The sequence below is a fragment of the Simochromis diagramma genome, unplaced genomic scaffold (genome assembly GCF_900408965.1).
Source record: "Simochromis diagramma unplaced genomic scaffold, fSimDia1.1 OVJJ01000338.1, whole genome shotgun sequence".
NCBI lineage: Eukaryota > Metazoa > Chordata > Actinopteri > Cichliformes > Cichlidae > Simochromis > Simochromis diagramma.
Window position 1 is genome coordinate 173,326 of NW_024387088.1, and position 12,730 is coordinate 186,055.

General features: G+C 39.6%; 1 protein-coding gene across 1 annotated transcript; it reads left to right on the top strand.

Moving 5' to 3' along the window:
• The first annotated feature begins 5,169 nt into the window (after positions 1–5,169).
• Positions 5,170–9,681, top strand: LOC120742692 (GTPase IMAP family member 9-like). The gene is made up of 2 exons (XM_040046121.1): positions 5,170–5,624; positions 8,996–9,681. The coding sequence occupies exons 1-2, from the start codon at positions 5,591–5,593 to the stop codon at positions 9,679–9,681; spliced, it is 720 nt and encodes a 239-aa protein (XP_039902055.1). The 5' UTR covers positions 5,170–5,590.
• The last annotated feature ends 3,049 nt before the right edge of the window (positions 9,682–12,730 follow it).

Here is a 12,730-nt window from a genome sequence, read left to right on the forward strand (position 1 = left end):
GACTATTTAAAAACTTTTATGGTGGAAAAATGGCGCAATGAACACTGAGCCCCAAGAGTTTCGGATGAAGCTGCACCTTTTCGGTGCTACGTCCTCACCAGGGTGTGCAAATTATGGATTAAACTCGGCAGCTCGTGTGCTGACGAAGACCAGAGGGCGGGCCCACATTACACCGGTTTTAGAATCGCTGCACTGGCTCCCCGTGTGTTTCAGGATCGATTTTAAAGTTCTTTTATTGGTTTTTAAATGTCTTAATGGTCTTGGGCCTTCTTATCTCTCAGATCTACTTTTACCATACGAACCCTCGCGGACCCTGAGGTCCTCTGGTACTGGCCTTTTGATTGTCCCTAAAGTCAGGACACATGCTCACGGAGAGGCAGCTTTTCAGTGGTACGGTCCTCGTCTGTGGAACAGCCTGCCGGAGGAGCTCAGGGCCGCAGAGAACGTACATGTTTTTAAGAACAGGCTCAAGACCCACCTTTTTAATTTAGCTTTTACTTAGCGTTTATTTATTTTTTATGCTTATTTATTCTATTCTGTTATTCTATTATTAATTTAGGATTTACCTAATATTTTTTGATTTTATTCTTATTCATTTTTTAATCTTCTTACTCTATTTATATTTATATTTATATTGTATCCTGTTCTTATTTATTTTATTATTTTACCCTGTATATATCGTATTGCGTCATATCTCCAGTGTTTCCTCGGAGGGCGCTCTCTGCACCGGGGCTGTTATTGACCGTGGCTGCTGGTCTCTGGGGTCCTCTCAGCCTGGTTGGGGGGCTCCTTTGCCTCCCTCCTGCTGTGTGCCCAGCCCGGAGGCTGCGGTCTGTGACCGGCTCCCGGTGCAGACGGCTCTCTGTTATGTTTCCTCACTTGGCTCATGCGAGCCCAGCCCAATTTTTACTCTTTAAGTGTGCGCGTGTGTGTGGGTGGGGGTGGGGGGATATATGTGTATTGAGAGTGTGGGGAGTGAGTTGGAGGGTGGGGTGGGCTGCTTTTAACTATGTAAAGCACTTTGTGCTACATTTTTTTCTGTATGAAAAGTGCTTTATAAATAAAGATTGATTGATAGATTGATTGATCTTGCTAAAGAAAACGAGACACAGTTTCCTCTTGCATCTCAATTTATAATGAAGGATTTCTATGTGGACGATGGTGTGACGAGCACTCCAAGTGTCAAAGAAGCAATACAGCTCGCTCAGGAGGCTCAGACACTCTGTGCGTCAGGTGGCCTCAGACTACACAAGTTACGACAAAAAAGCATTCCAGCATCTGAACGTGCCTCCCCACAGCAAGCATGTGACCTGGCGTTTAATGACTCTAAACTTGAAAGAGCACTAGGTAGTGATGGGTCCAGCAACACTAACGCACCGACGCATGTATCAAGCTCACAGAGCGAAGCCTGTATCGGGGCGTGCGTCGCTTTAAGAAAAAGTCACGTGATCGATACAGCTGCTGTATCGCTCATTGCCAACGCGCCAAACTGTGTTTAAAAGGTACCGCATCCAGGTACTCTGGGGCCTGGATCTCCTCCATACCTGCTTCATACCCTGGTGGACGGGGCTATGGCTCCCCACACTCCCTAGCAGATCGTTACATGGAATATAAGCATGCTGATCCACACAGGTATGCACACAGGTGTACACACGGGTATTCACAGACGCGGACTACACCCTTCTTGGCTGCTGCCTCAAAGCACATTGTGCGCTGTCTATCTTGCGTGCTGCACAATATCGTTTATTATTTAGTATCTACTGATATCTACTGCTAGCTAGTTTATTGTGATGGTGCTGTTTTTTTTTTATTATGTTGCTCTTTTTTTTGTTTGCTTTCTCTTCTGTTTTTTTTTTCTCCATACAGGTGATCCAGGTGTTTTGTTTGTTTCCTTTTTTTTTCTTCCCCCCCTTCTCACCGTCTCTTCTCCCCTTTGGTTTTCTTTCTCTCCCTCTCTTTCTTTCATTCTTTCTCCCTGTCCTATCCCCCAGTCATGTCTGTCCCGTTTGTAGCAACTGAAAATAAAATAAATTCATAATTATAATAAAGGTCAATCAAATGGACCAATATGGCAAGGCCATGATGATCCACTTGGTAAAATAAATCCACTTGGCATCTTTCTTGGCCTTAAGACAACAATTCTGATGGCTAAAGATCCAAACGGGACACACACACACAAAAAAAAAAGGTACCACATCTGCCAACGGAATGAGTCACCACCAAAACCCCCCCCCCCACAAAATTACTCTTGCAAAGACAAAAAAAAAAATACCTATCTCTCTACAACAAATAAAAATACACATCTCTCCATAACAAAATGGAGCCCGAAAGAAAAAGAAATGCTTCTGCTGTGTGGGATCATTTTGATCTTTTAACTGCAAATAAGGTAATAGTTTGTCTGCCTTTGTTTCAGTGTAATCTATCAGAATAGGAAAAACAGCAATGTGACTTGCAGCGTAAATTATTTATTTCATTTTATGCAGGTTGAATGTCACATCTGTTCTGCGGAGCTTTCTTACACAAACAAAAGCACCTCCTCAGTGTTTAGGCATTACAGAGCCAAACATGAAAATGAGGAGACAAACACACTGAGAATGAACACAGGTCGGCCTATATTGACACTGAACAGCTTTATCATCTTTTTTTTTTTTTTTTTATTAATATGTGTTTTATTATTTTGAAATCAAGCATCTGGGAAGACTGTTCTGGACCAGGCTGTCGTGAATTTTATTATAAAGGAGTGCCAACCCCTTAGTATTGTGGAGAGTGTCGGAGAGAAACATTCCAAGATCAGAGGATCCTTTAACGAATATATCCTTTTCTGAATGGAAATTTATAATAAACTCTGAGTCAATTACATTTAAATGGGTAATATTACATTCACAATACTTTCATTTTAATTTTCACTTAATGTCATTCACAATATATTTTAAAGATGTCTAAAATATTTGCAATGTAAAATATATAAAATTATTCCATGGAAAGTACAATACCTTACAGTGTATACAAGTATGACTAGGTCATTGAATCAGTGTCTGTTGTGAGTCTCAAGTAAGTTGCCTGCAATGATAATTAATGTCCAGCAGGTGTCAGTATGGAGTAAAACAGCAACACTGTGTCGACGCAGTATCGATACAGTTTGGGGAATGTGCTGAAACGCTTCACGAGGCCTCATCTACCCATCACTAGTAACAACCACCCGAATTACTTTTTTCGCTATACCAAAAAAAGTAGAGGCGGCTGCTCGACTTGACTGAGATGGATGCCTTCCTCAAACCACGATCCAAAGCACACGAGACTGAAATCCCGTGCGGTGTCGAGAGATTTAACATTGCTATTGACCTACTTCACTCGAACATGATATGAACAATTAAATATACGCTCTCTGCATATCATGTGGTTTCCACACTATATAGTTATACTTAACTTTAAAGCATGAGGCAATTGTGTTAAATGCATGCAAGATGCTTACATAAATCCAAGAGATGGCCAATCCCTTTTTTTTTTTTCAGTGTGTATCCGGGTTTCCTAAAAAACTGCTGTACTATACTGTAATATCACAAAATACTTGCTATTCTAATTTTCTTGCCTGTGTCAAAAGGTCTATGTTCCTTATTTCTTTACCCTAGAAACTTTTATTTTCTCCCTGTAAAGTTATGATGACTTGCTTCACCATCTTTATAATGTAAATTGTTACAATTCTGGTCTGTTTCCTTGACTTGTTTTGTATATGAAAATTTGTTTCAATAAAAAAAAAAAAAAAAAGAATATCCGGGTTTCCGGACTCATGACCTCCCCAGCTGTCAGAGGTAAGAGTCACGTACATGTCCCTGTTGTCTGAATTGGCCATATTTTTGTCAATTTGTGCTTCTTATGTTTTTGCAGAGATCACCTGCAGATCGTTCTCTACATCGATTGCTAGTATGTTTTTATTTTGTGTCATACGTTTAATTATTTTACCTTGTAGTAAACAGGTGTGTTTATAGGTTGGAGCACTTTGTTTGAGAATCGGGCGGCGCCGTTTGATCGGTGTATAACTTTGACTTGTTACGATCTTAGTATTACTTCTGTCGTAATCGTCTCTTGCAAATGCTAATTTCACGATACATTACAGACAGTCTGGTCTGGGTGGGCGTCTGATAGCTTTACAGCGGGACCGCTACTGCTTCTCTGCGCTAAATTACAGACGTGTTGCTTTGACTTTCTTTCGTTTGGATTTCCTTCTGCCCGTTTCAGGAAGTGTATGGACAGTAATTAGTTTAAAGTCGGCTCTTTGTCTCATGCACAAGCGACTTGGATTCATGCGGAGAGCCAGAACATCTAAAAACAAAGTTTTTATAATAGTGTTTGAGGAATATGTTGTATATATGGAAGCCTGTTAAGCTGCGTTTCATGTATTGAGTTATTCAAATAGAGCAGTTTGTATGTAAAAACTTCACATAACTGAGTCATCTGTTCTAAAATTAAGATTCCATTTATTTTTGTGTTTGCGTGGTGGGGTGAAGGAAAACCAGTAAAGGTAATTAAACGGTACTGATAACGTCACCTGGAGGTAGAACTACACCCCAGAGAATATTACACTAGCCAGTGCAACAGTTTTAACAGTTATAAAGGCACACAGGCACGTTATTAACAAAGAAGAGGCGTGGCAAATCAGTTTCATTAAACAAAAGTTTATTTAACAAGAAAACAGAAAATAATATAGAGCCGCAGGAAGGAAAACGTTTCCTATTTGCTCTCATGTATGTTCCTTTGATTTTCGTGCCTAGTCCATCCTTGTTTCATCTCAGTGTTTTGTACCTGTGTCTGTCTGTTTTCACTATGTTTTGCTCCTTGGTCTCACCTAGTTCGTTGTGTCTCCACATCTATCCCCAGTCTGTGTGAGAGTGTGTGTATGTGTACTTCCTGTTTTATTTTGATAGTCTCCCATCTCCAATTTTGCTTCCCTCATCATCATTCAAATTCTGTTCTGCTTTGTTCCCCATGTGTGTCCACTCTGGCCTGATCTCCTCTTTTGTATTGTTTGTGTGATATGTGACAGAGAAAGTATTTGCCTAGCTTCTGGGCGTTGCCCTGGCTGCCCGGTCAGACATCATACCTTTTGATATGAGTTTTCTTTCATTTAATAAAAAGCCAAATTAAATATGCTGACATGGAAAGGAAGAATTTAACACTCAGCTAACATATAAAATGCCCATTTTAGTCAAGCTGGCACAAAACTATACTCGTTTGAGTCACAAAATTAATAACCCAGGCAGAGTGTGTGAAAGCAACAGAAACATCAATATGAAATACGAGGTCTGTGATTAACTGTCCACACTTACACAGGTTAAACACCTAGATTAGACATTAGCTCTCCTTTTTTCTTCAGTGCACCAAACACAAAACATACACAAAGTATGAACTCATCTCTCATACAAAAGTAACTCAATTTGAATGACATCTAACCAACAACTAACCGTTCCTGTTTCCTTTTGATCTTTCTGCCCCACCTCTCAGGCACGTTTCTACACATTCAAACACTGCAGAGCAATACAGAGGAAACAACTGTGCAGCAGAACATCAGCAGAGACAGAAAATCATATCAACTATGGCCGATATGGCCAGCAAATACACTCGCCTTGGTGAGTATATTTTAAAAGACTAATTTATATCATTAATTTTATGTAAATCTAATAAAACTCAACCCCCACTTACAAAACTCAACATGTATCAGACATTATTTTAATTTATCTACTTGTTTGATCTCTTCCTCTAATAATTTCTCTTTGTTATTACTACTGTTAATGGTTTTCTAAGTACGTTGTACACTCTGATCCAAATAAGAAGTTCAGTCTACAAATCCAAAAGCTGGTTCATGAAATGCCCAAAATGAACATCAACTATCAGAAGGTAAAATAAAAGTTTGACTGAAAAGTTATTTTCTTTTATTAAAACCCAGAGTCAGAAAGAACGTAGGAAAAGAAAATTAAAAGAATTTATTAGGAAAATAATTGTTTTTCAATCAATGTCGTCAGCAGTTTTTTGATGAAAAAAGAAGTGGAAAAAATACGATTTGAAAAGTTTTTCGACTAAAACAGAGGAACAAAAGAAGGGAGGTATTTTCTTGTTCGTCTCCTTTGACATTTGTTCTGTTCACTAATTAACGTGATTCTTTACCCTGCTTCAGATTAATGGTCCACTCACCAAATCTACCATGACTTTATTTTCTTGTTCAATCCAATTCCATCCAATTCTAAAATATTTGGAAAATCTAAATAAAGCCAGATTGCAATGATTAGAAAATCTCACACCCAGATTTTATTTACAATAGAACATAGAAAACGCTTCAAATGTTTAAACTTAGAAAATTAAAATATCTGTGTGCCTTTTATTTATTTAATTTAATGTGATTTAATGTAATGTGGTGACAGAAGTCAAAGGGGGACATTGACAGTGTCAGAAGATCTCTCTTTTTTTCTCAGCACATTATCACATATTCCCACAGAGTCATGCACCTACTGGTTAAATATTACAATACTGTAGGTATCATCATATATGGCGCACATGAGGAAGACATCATACAGAGTTTGAAGGGTGACTGAGAGATGTAGTCTTGACTTCATGATCTATAATAGTTGACACAGTAAGAAGGTTACTGGTTCTTTTGGGATCCCCTTGAAGAAGCCTAAAGTGTTCTATGAATGTATGATTGACGTGTGAATTCTTGTTAAAAGGACTTTGAGTGGTCATTAAGAGTAGAAACGTCCTACACGAATGCAAATATATTACATTTTCACCTCCAATGTAACAAAATAATATAAAATTAAACAAACTAGAATCCATTTGGTCCTGAGATTAATCTAACAGAGAGCTATCAGACATTAATACAGAGACCAAAGGAAAGTTTGGGAGGGACCTGAGCTGTTGTTTCAGTGAGTGTGGGGAAAGACGTGCAGGTTCCCCACATGCATAAAGTCTGAATGAAAATTTAACACTGAAATTTAACACACTATCCCAACTTTTCTTTTGATTGACGTTGTACTTCTTTTACAAGAACACTTACAAAAGCAGTCCTGTCATGTCTCTATAACTCTGTAACTTCAGATTGGAAAAATGTTAAAAATTACCTTTATTATACAAAATTGTTTGTTAAAAAATAAGCCATCAGTGGGAAACCCAACACCAGTTTTCCTTCTCTCACTCCTGCTGATCAGCTCTTGTAGGTTTTCTTTTCTTGGACTGTGTCGAAGTTTAAAAATAATTGCTGGAGCCCAGTGTTTCTTATTATTTACTCAGTGATTTAATGTCAGTTTGGCCTGCACATGATATACAGTGGGGTAAAAAGTTCGGGCAACCTTGTTAATAGTCATTATTTTCCGTTGGTTGTTACAATAAAAAATGTCAGTTAGATATATCATATAGGAGACACACACAGTGATATTTGAGAAGTGAAATGAAGTTTATTGGATTTACAGAAAGTGTGCAATAATTGTTTAAACAAAATCAGGCAGGTGCATAAATTTGGGCACCACAAAAAAAGAAATGAAATCAATATTTAGTAGATCCGCCTTTTGCAGAAATTACAACCTCTAAACGCTTCCTGTAGGTTCCAATGAGAGTCTGGATTGTGGTTGAAGGTATTTTGGACCATTCCTCTTTACAAAACATCTCTAGTTCATTCAGGTTTGATGGTTTCCGAGCATGGACAGCTCTCTTTAACTCGAGACAGATTTTCAGTAATATTCAGGTCTGAGGACTGAGATGGCCGTTCCAGAACGTTGTACTTGTTCCTCTGCATGAATGCCTAGTGGGTTTTGAGCAGTGTTTCGGGTCATTGTCTTGTTGAAAAATCCAGCCCCGGCGCAGCTTCAGCTTTGTCATGGATTCCTGGACATTGGTCTCCAGAATCTGCTGATACTGAGTGGAATCCATGTGTCCCTCAACTTTCACAAGATTCCCAGTCCCTGCACTGGCCACACAGCCCCACAGCATGATGGAACCACCACCATATTTTACTGTAGGTAGCAGGTGTTTTTCTTGGAATGCTGTGTTCTTTTTCCTCCATGCATAACGCCCCTTGTTATGCCCTAATAACTCAATTTTAGTTTCATCAGTCCACAGCACCTTATTCCAAATGTGCTTTAGCAAACCTCAAGCGGCTCTGTTTGTGCTGTGGGCAGAGAAAAGACTTCCTCTGCATCATTCTCGCATACAGCATCTCCTTGTATAAAGTGTGCTGAATGGTTGAACGATGCACACTGACTCCATCTGCTGCAAGTTGATGTTGTAGGTCTTTGGTGCTGGTCTGTGGGTTGACTCTGACTGTTCTCACTGTTCGTCGCTTCTGTCTATCTGAGATTTTTCTTGGTCTGCCACTTCGAGCCTTAACTTGAACTGAGCCTGTGGTCTTCCATTTTCTCAATATGTTCCTAACAGTGGAAACAGACGGCTTAAATCTCTGAGACAGCTTTCTGTATCCTTCCCTTAAACCATGATGGTGAACAATCTTTGTCTTCAGGTCATTTGAGAGTTGTTTTGAGACCCCCATGTTGCTACTCGTCAGAGAAAATTAAAAGAGGGAAACTTACAATTGACCCCCTTTAATACTCTTTCTTATTATTGGATTCACCTGTGTATTTTGGTCAGGGGTCACTGAGCTTACCAAGCCAATTTGAGTTCCAATAATTAGTTCTAAAGGTTTTGGAATCAATAAAATGACAACAGTGCCCAAATTTATGCTCCTGCCTGATTTTGTTTAAACAATTATTGCACACTTTCTGTAAATCCAATAAACTTCATTTCACTTCTCAAATATCACTGTGTGTGTCTCCTATATGATATATTTAACTGACATGTTTTATTGTAACAACCAATGATTTATACAGGAAAATAATGACTATTAACAAGGTTGCCCAAACTTTTGCATCCCAATGTAGAAAGTATACACTGTTTGTCCTCTGAGTGTGAATTGTGAAAATAAACTTTAACTTTAACATTTTTTAATACTCTTCAGCAAAACAAGAAGAACCAGAGAAGCCACAGAAGCCAGAGCTCAGGATTTTGCTTCTTGGAAAAACTGCAGTTGGAAAGAGTGCTTCAGGAAACACCATCCTAGGAAAAGGGAATGCTTTTGTATTGACATCATCAGAGTGTCAGAAGGAAACGGGAGAGTTTGAAGGTCAAAAACTGGCTATAGTTGATACTCCAGGTCTGTGTGACTCCAGTAGAACTGAAGAGGAGTTGACAGCAGAGATGGAGAGAGCCATCTGCTATGCTGCTCCTGGTCCACATGTGTTCCTGGTTGTGATTCAGGGAAACTGCTTCACAGAAGAAGATCAAGAAACAGTGAAAATTGTTCAGAAGATGTTTGGAAAAAGGTCAGCATGTTCCACATTAGTCTTGTTCACCCATGGAGATGACCTGAAGTCAGATGGAAACACCATAGAAGAATTAATCAGTAAAAATCCAGCTCTCAGTGACTTCATCAGTCAGTGTGGTGGAGGATATCACCTCTTTAACAACAGAGACACGGATCCCTCTCAGGTCAGAGAGCTGCTGGAGAAAGTCAACACCATGGTTCAGAGAAATGCAGGAAGATACTTCACAGTTGAAATGTTCAGAGAGGCTGACCTTCGGATTGTTCTTATTGGGAAAACACCCAACAAAAGTCAGGTTACTTACATCATTTCCCTATGTTGATAGTTGAACAAATAACCAAACACTGATCTTTTCATCTTGTTCACTCCATAGTTTATACATAATAATCCAAACATCGCGGTTATCACGGCTGTCACTAGTTCATTTTCCACTTTTCTCATTTTATCTTGCATTCATTGCCAAGAGGAGTGCAGCCATCCGTCAGGTGCGCAGCTCCAGGTAGTGGCTGGTGGCATTGTAACTTTGAACATTAAACTGCTGCTGTCATTAAAAACAAACTAATAACAGCTAACATTTAAAATCTAGCTGACTAGTCCCACACTTTTGTATTTTAAAGAGGCATGAAAGACCCAGAATCTCTCAGAAGTGAAGGGTTTTTGCAGGAACAGTGAATCCCCTCCGACAAGAACTAAAAGACTCTTAAGTTCCTACTGTCACCATACGGAGTGCTAATATATCCTGATCGGGATCATAAAATCAAACTTTAAGTCCTAATTTAGTTGTTAATTCCTTTTCCTTCTTCTTCACCAATAAGACTTTTGAACCATGCTCCTGTTTTACTTGGCATAAAGTCATTTCACTTTGGCACATGCATGTTTTCTAAGTGTGTTTGTAATTACCACACTGCACAAACCTGTCAGTGCACTTGTGTACACACCTACTCCAGGTTTACAACCAGTTTAAAGGTTAACTCATAAACTGGTTGTTGGGGTATAGATCGTGACTGTTGTTCCTTTTACTGGAATTTCCTTTTCATCCTTCTTCATCGTGCACACTCGTGTTTCCTTTTTTCATTAGTTTTATGAACAGATCATACATAAACTCTTAACATGTATATGTAAAAAGACATACAAACAAACAAAGCTACAGAATTTAACACATTTCTCACAGATTTGGTCACCCACCTACTATGATGGCATGAATTTCCCTTAAATGTCTTTTTAAAAACTCAGTTCACTCACACACTGGTTCTATGTCAGAGCAGACAGCTTCTCTGTGTAAATAACTACTTGATGGAAAGAGGAGTTTGCATTGTATTATGGATCCTGTTTCCTTCTAGCTGGTGAGAAACGGTGCCATTCAATCTGGAGCCAGCCAAACGGCGCCGCGGCGTCAGGACGTCCAGGGGAGCTGTGTGAGAATGGCTCATTTTACTTCGCCAAAAAGAGATCATTGAAAGGAAGGACACTTCAGGTAAAGGTGGTGGTGATGGTGGTGGTGGTGCATATATGGTTTAAAATGACTATAATGTCTTTATAATGACTGAAAAAACAGCCCCCAATACCCAACAGTTAAATGTGCCTTTTTATTCTGGTTGGCACCAACATTACCACACCTATAGACGCAGCAGATGAGATTGATGACAAATGGATCAGATTTCATCAGCTACGTTGTCAAAGAGATTGTTCATCCCTTTGCTGGAAAAAATATCTGGGCATGCTGTCTGCAACCTTTTGAATCTCCAGACTCTTTATTATGAAAAGGAGTCCTTGGACTGCAGGAAAAAAAGTCTGCTTTAAACAGGAACAATGTTATTTTTATAGGGAAAAAGTTGTCATTGAATAAGAAGCTGAACTTACTGTGGGAGGAGTAAAGAAAAACAGACTTTCTGAGCTGGATTTCCTGTGTTGAAAGTTTAGTTAGTTGTGCTCTATTTTTGTGGGATTCTTACTGAAACTGATATTGGGTTCGATTTCATTTGATACTCAGTTTGTATTTCTCTTTTTAATTGTTGTTAGTTTGATGTATTTAGGAGAAGAATCTGTCAAAAAACAAAACAAAACCCAAAACATAAGGACAGAGATCTGGCTGGCTCCCACAGGGAAAAAAAATCTGTAATAACCAAAGGACCAAATTGGACTGTGACAGCTCCACGTTTTCCAAACCCTTTGTAACAAATCATCTGTCATGCTGTGTTTTTCACCTCTGTAGGGCGGTAAGTTACCTACTATGAGATGCTGCCGGAGTACAGCGTAGATATAGACGTGGACATCGACTGGCCTGTGGCAGAACAGAGGGTTCTCGGGGAGAAGGCTGAAAATAATGTCTACCAGTCAGCTTTTAATCAACTATCCATTCCCTTTCCTGATGCAGCCTATGTTTCTCCAATCAGGTACGGTTACTTCGGTAGGACACCACCAGAGGTGGTCCGCCTAATGTTCTGCAACATTTCCGGCTGTTTAACTGATGGAAGATCTTTATGTCTGTGTCGGGAGAGGCAATGGTGCCTGTCAAACACCAGAGACACACTGGGCTGGATGCTGCAGGAAGAAACAAGTTGAGGTTGGATTTTTTTCAGCTGTCTGAACAGAATTACGTAAACTGGCCATCTTGTGGAACTCGCTCACAAAAATGCACTCTGTCTCGCTTCACCAGGTCATACTGTTGACCACAGGAAAGACCCCATTGACCCAGCTTTGCTTCAAAACTTGAAGATAGGATAATGTGCAAAGTCGAGAAGGTGGGAGGAGCCGCTGAATGATTTAAAATCAATCGTTGAGAAGAAGAAGCTGGAATGGAAGGATGTGGCGTTCATGGGTAAAACAACTGTATTTTTTTGTTAACAGTTTAATTGGCAGGAATTGGAAACATTGAGGCTACTGCTTTAAAAAGTGGTGTATTTACATTTATGTAAAAGTGTTTTGCTGTTTTATCAAATCTGAATAGTGTCGGCACACAATTAACAAAGATGTCTGACTGTTTGTGTTTGTGCAGCCAATCTCTGCAGCTTGTTTAAGTAAATTATTATAGGGCTAATGATCTTCTGTTCCCTCTCAGGTTTTGATCAAGCAGATGTGAAATGCCTGAACCTGGCAGGGCTGGTGCATACCCGGCGATGCTCCAGCTGTGGCTAAAAAGGCTGCAAAGTACATCTGCCATTGTGCTGGGGGTCGGAGCCGTGAGGGATTTCACTGAGCACATTCTGCTGCAGAGCAAAAGGCAAAATCTCAGAGGGGCACGACCGCACTCGACCGCCACAACTTCTAATCTTAAAAGAAGTCTACATGGAAAAGGTTGAGAGTAATAAAACAAAACATGCACAGCATGTTAGAATATTGAGGCCAGATTTACAGTAGCCCACCCTCTTTCA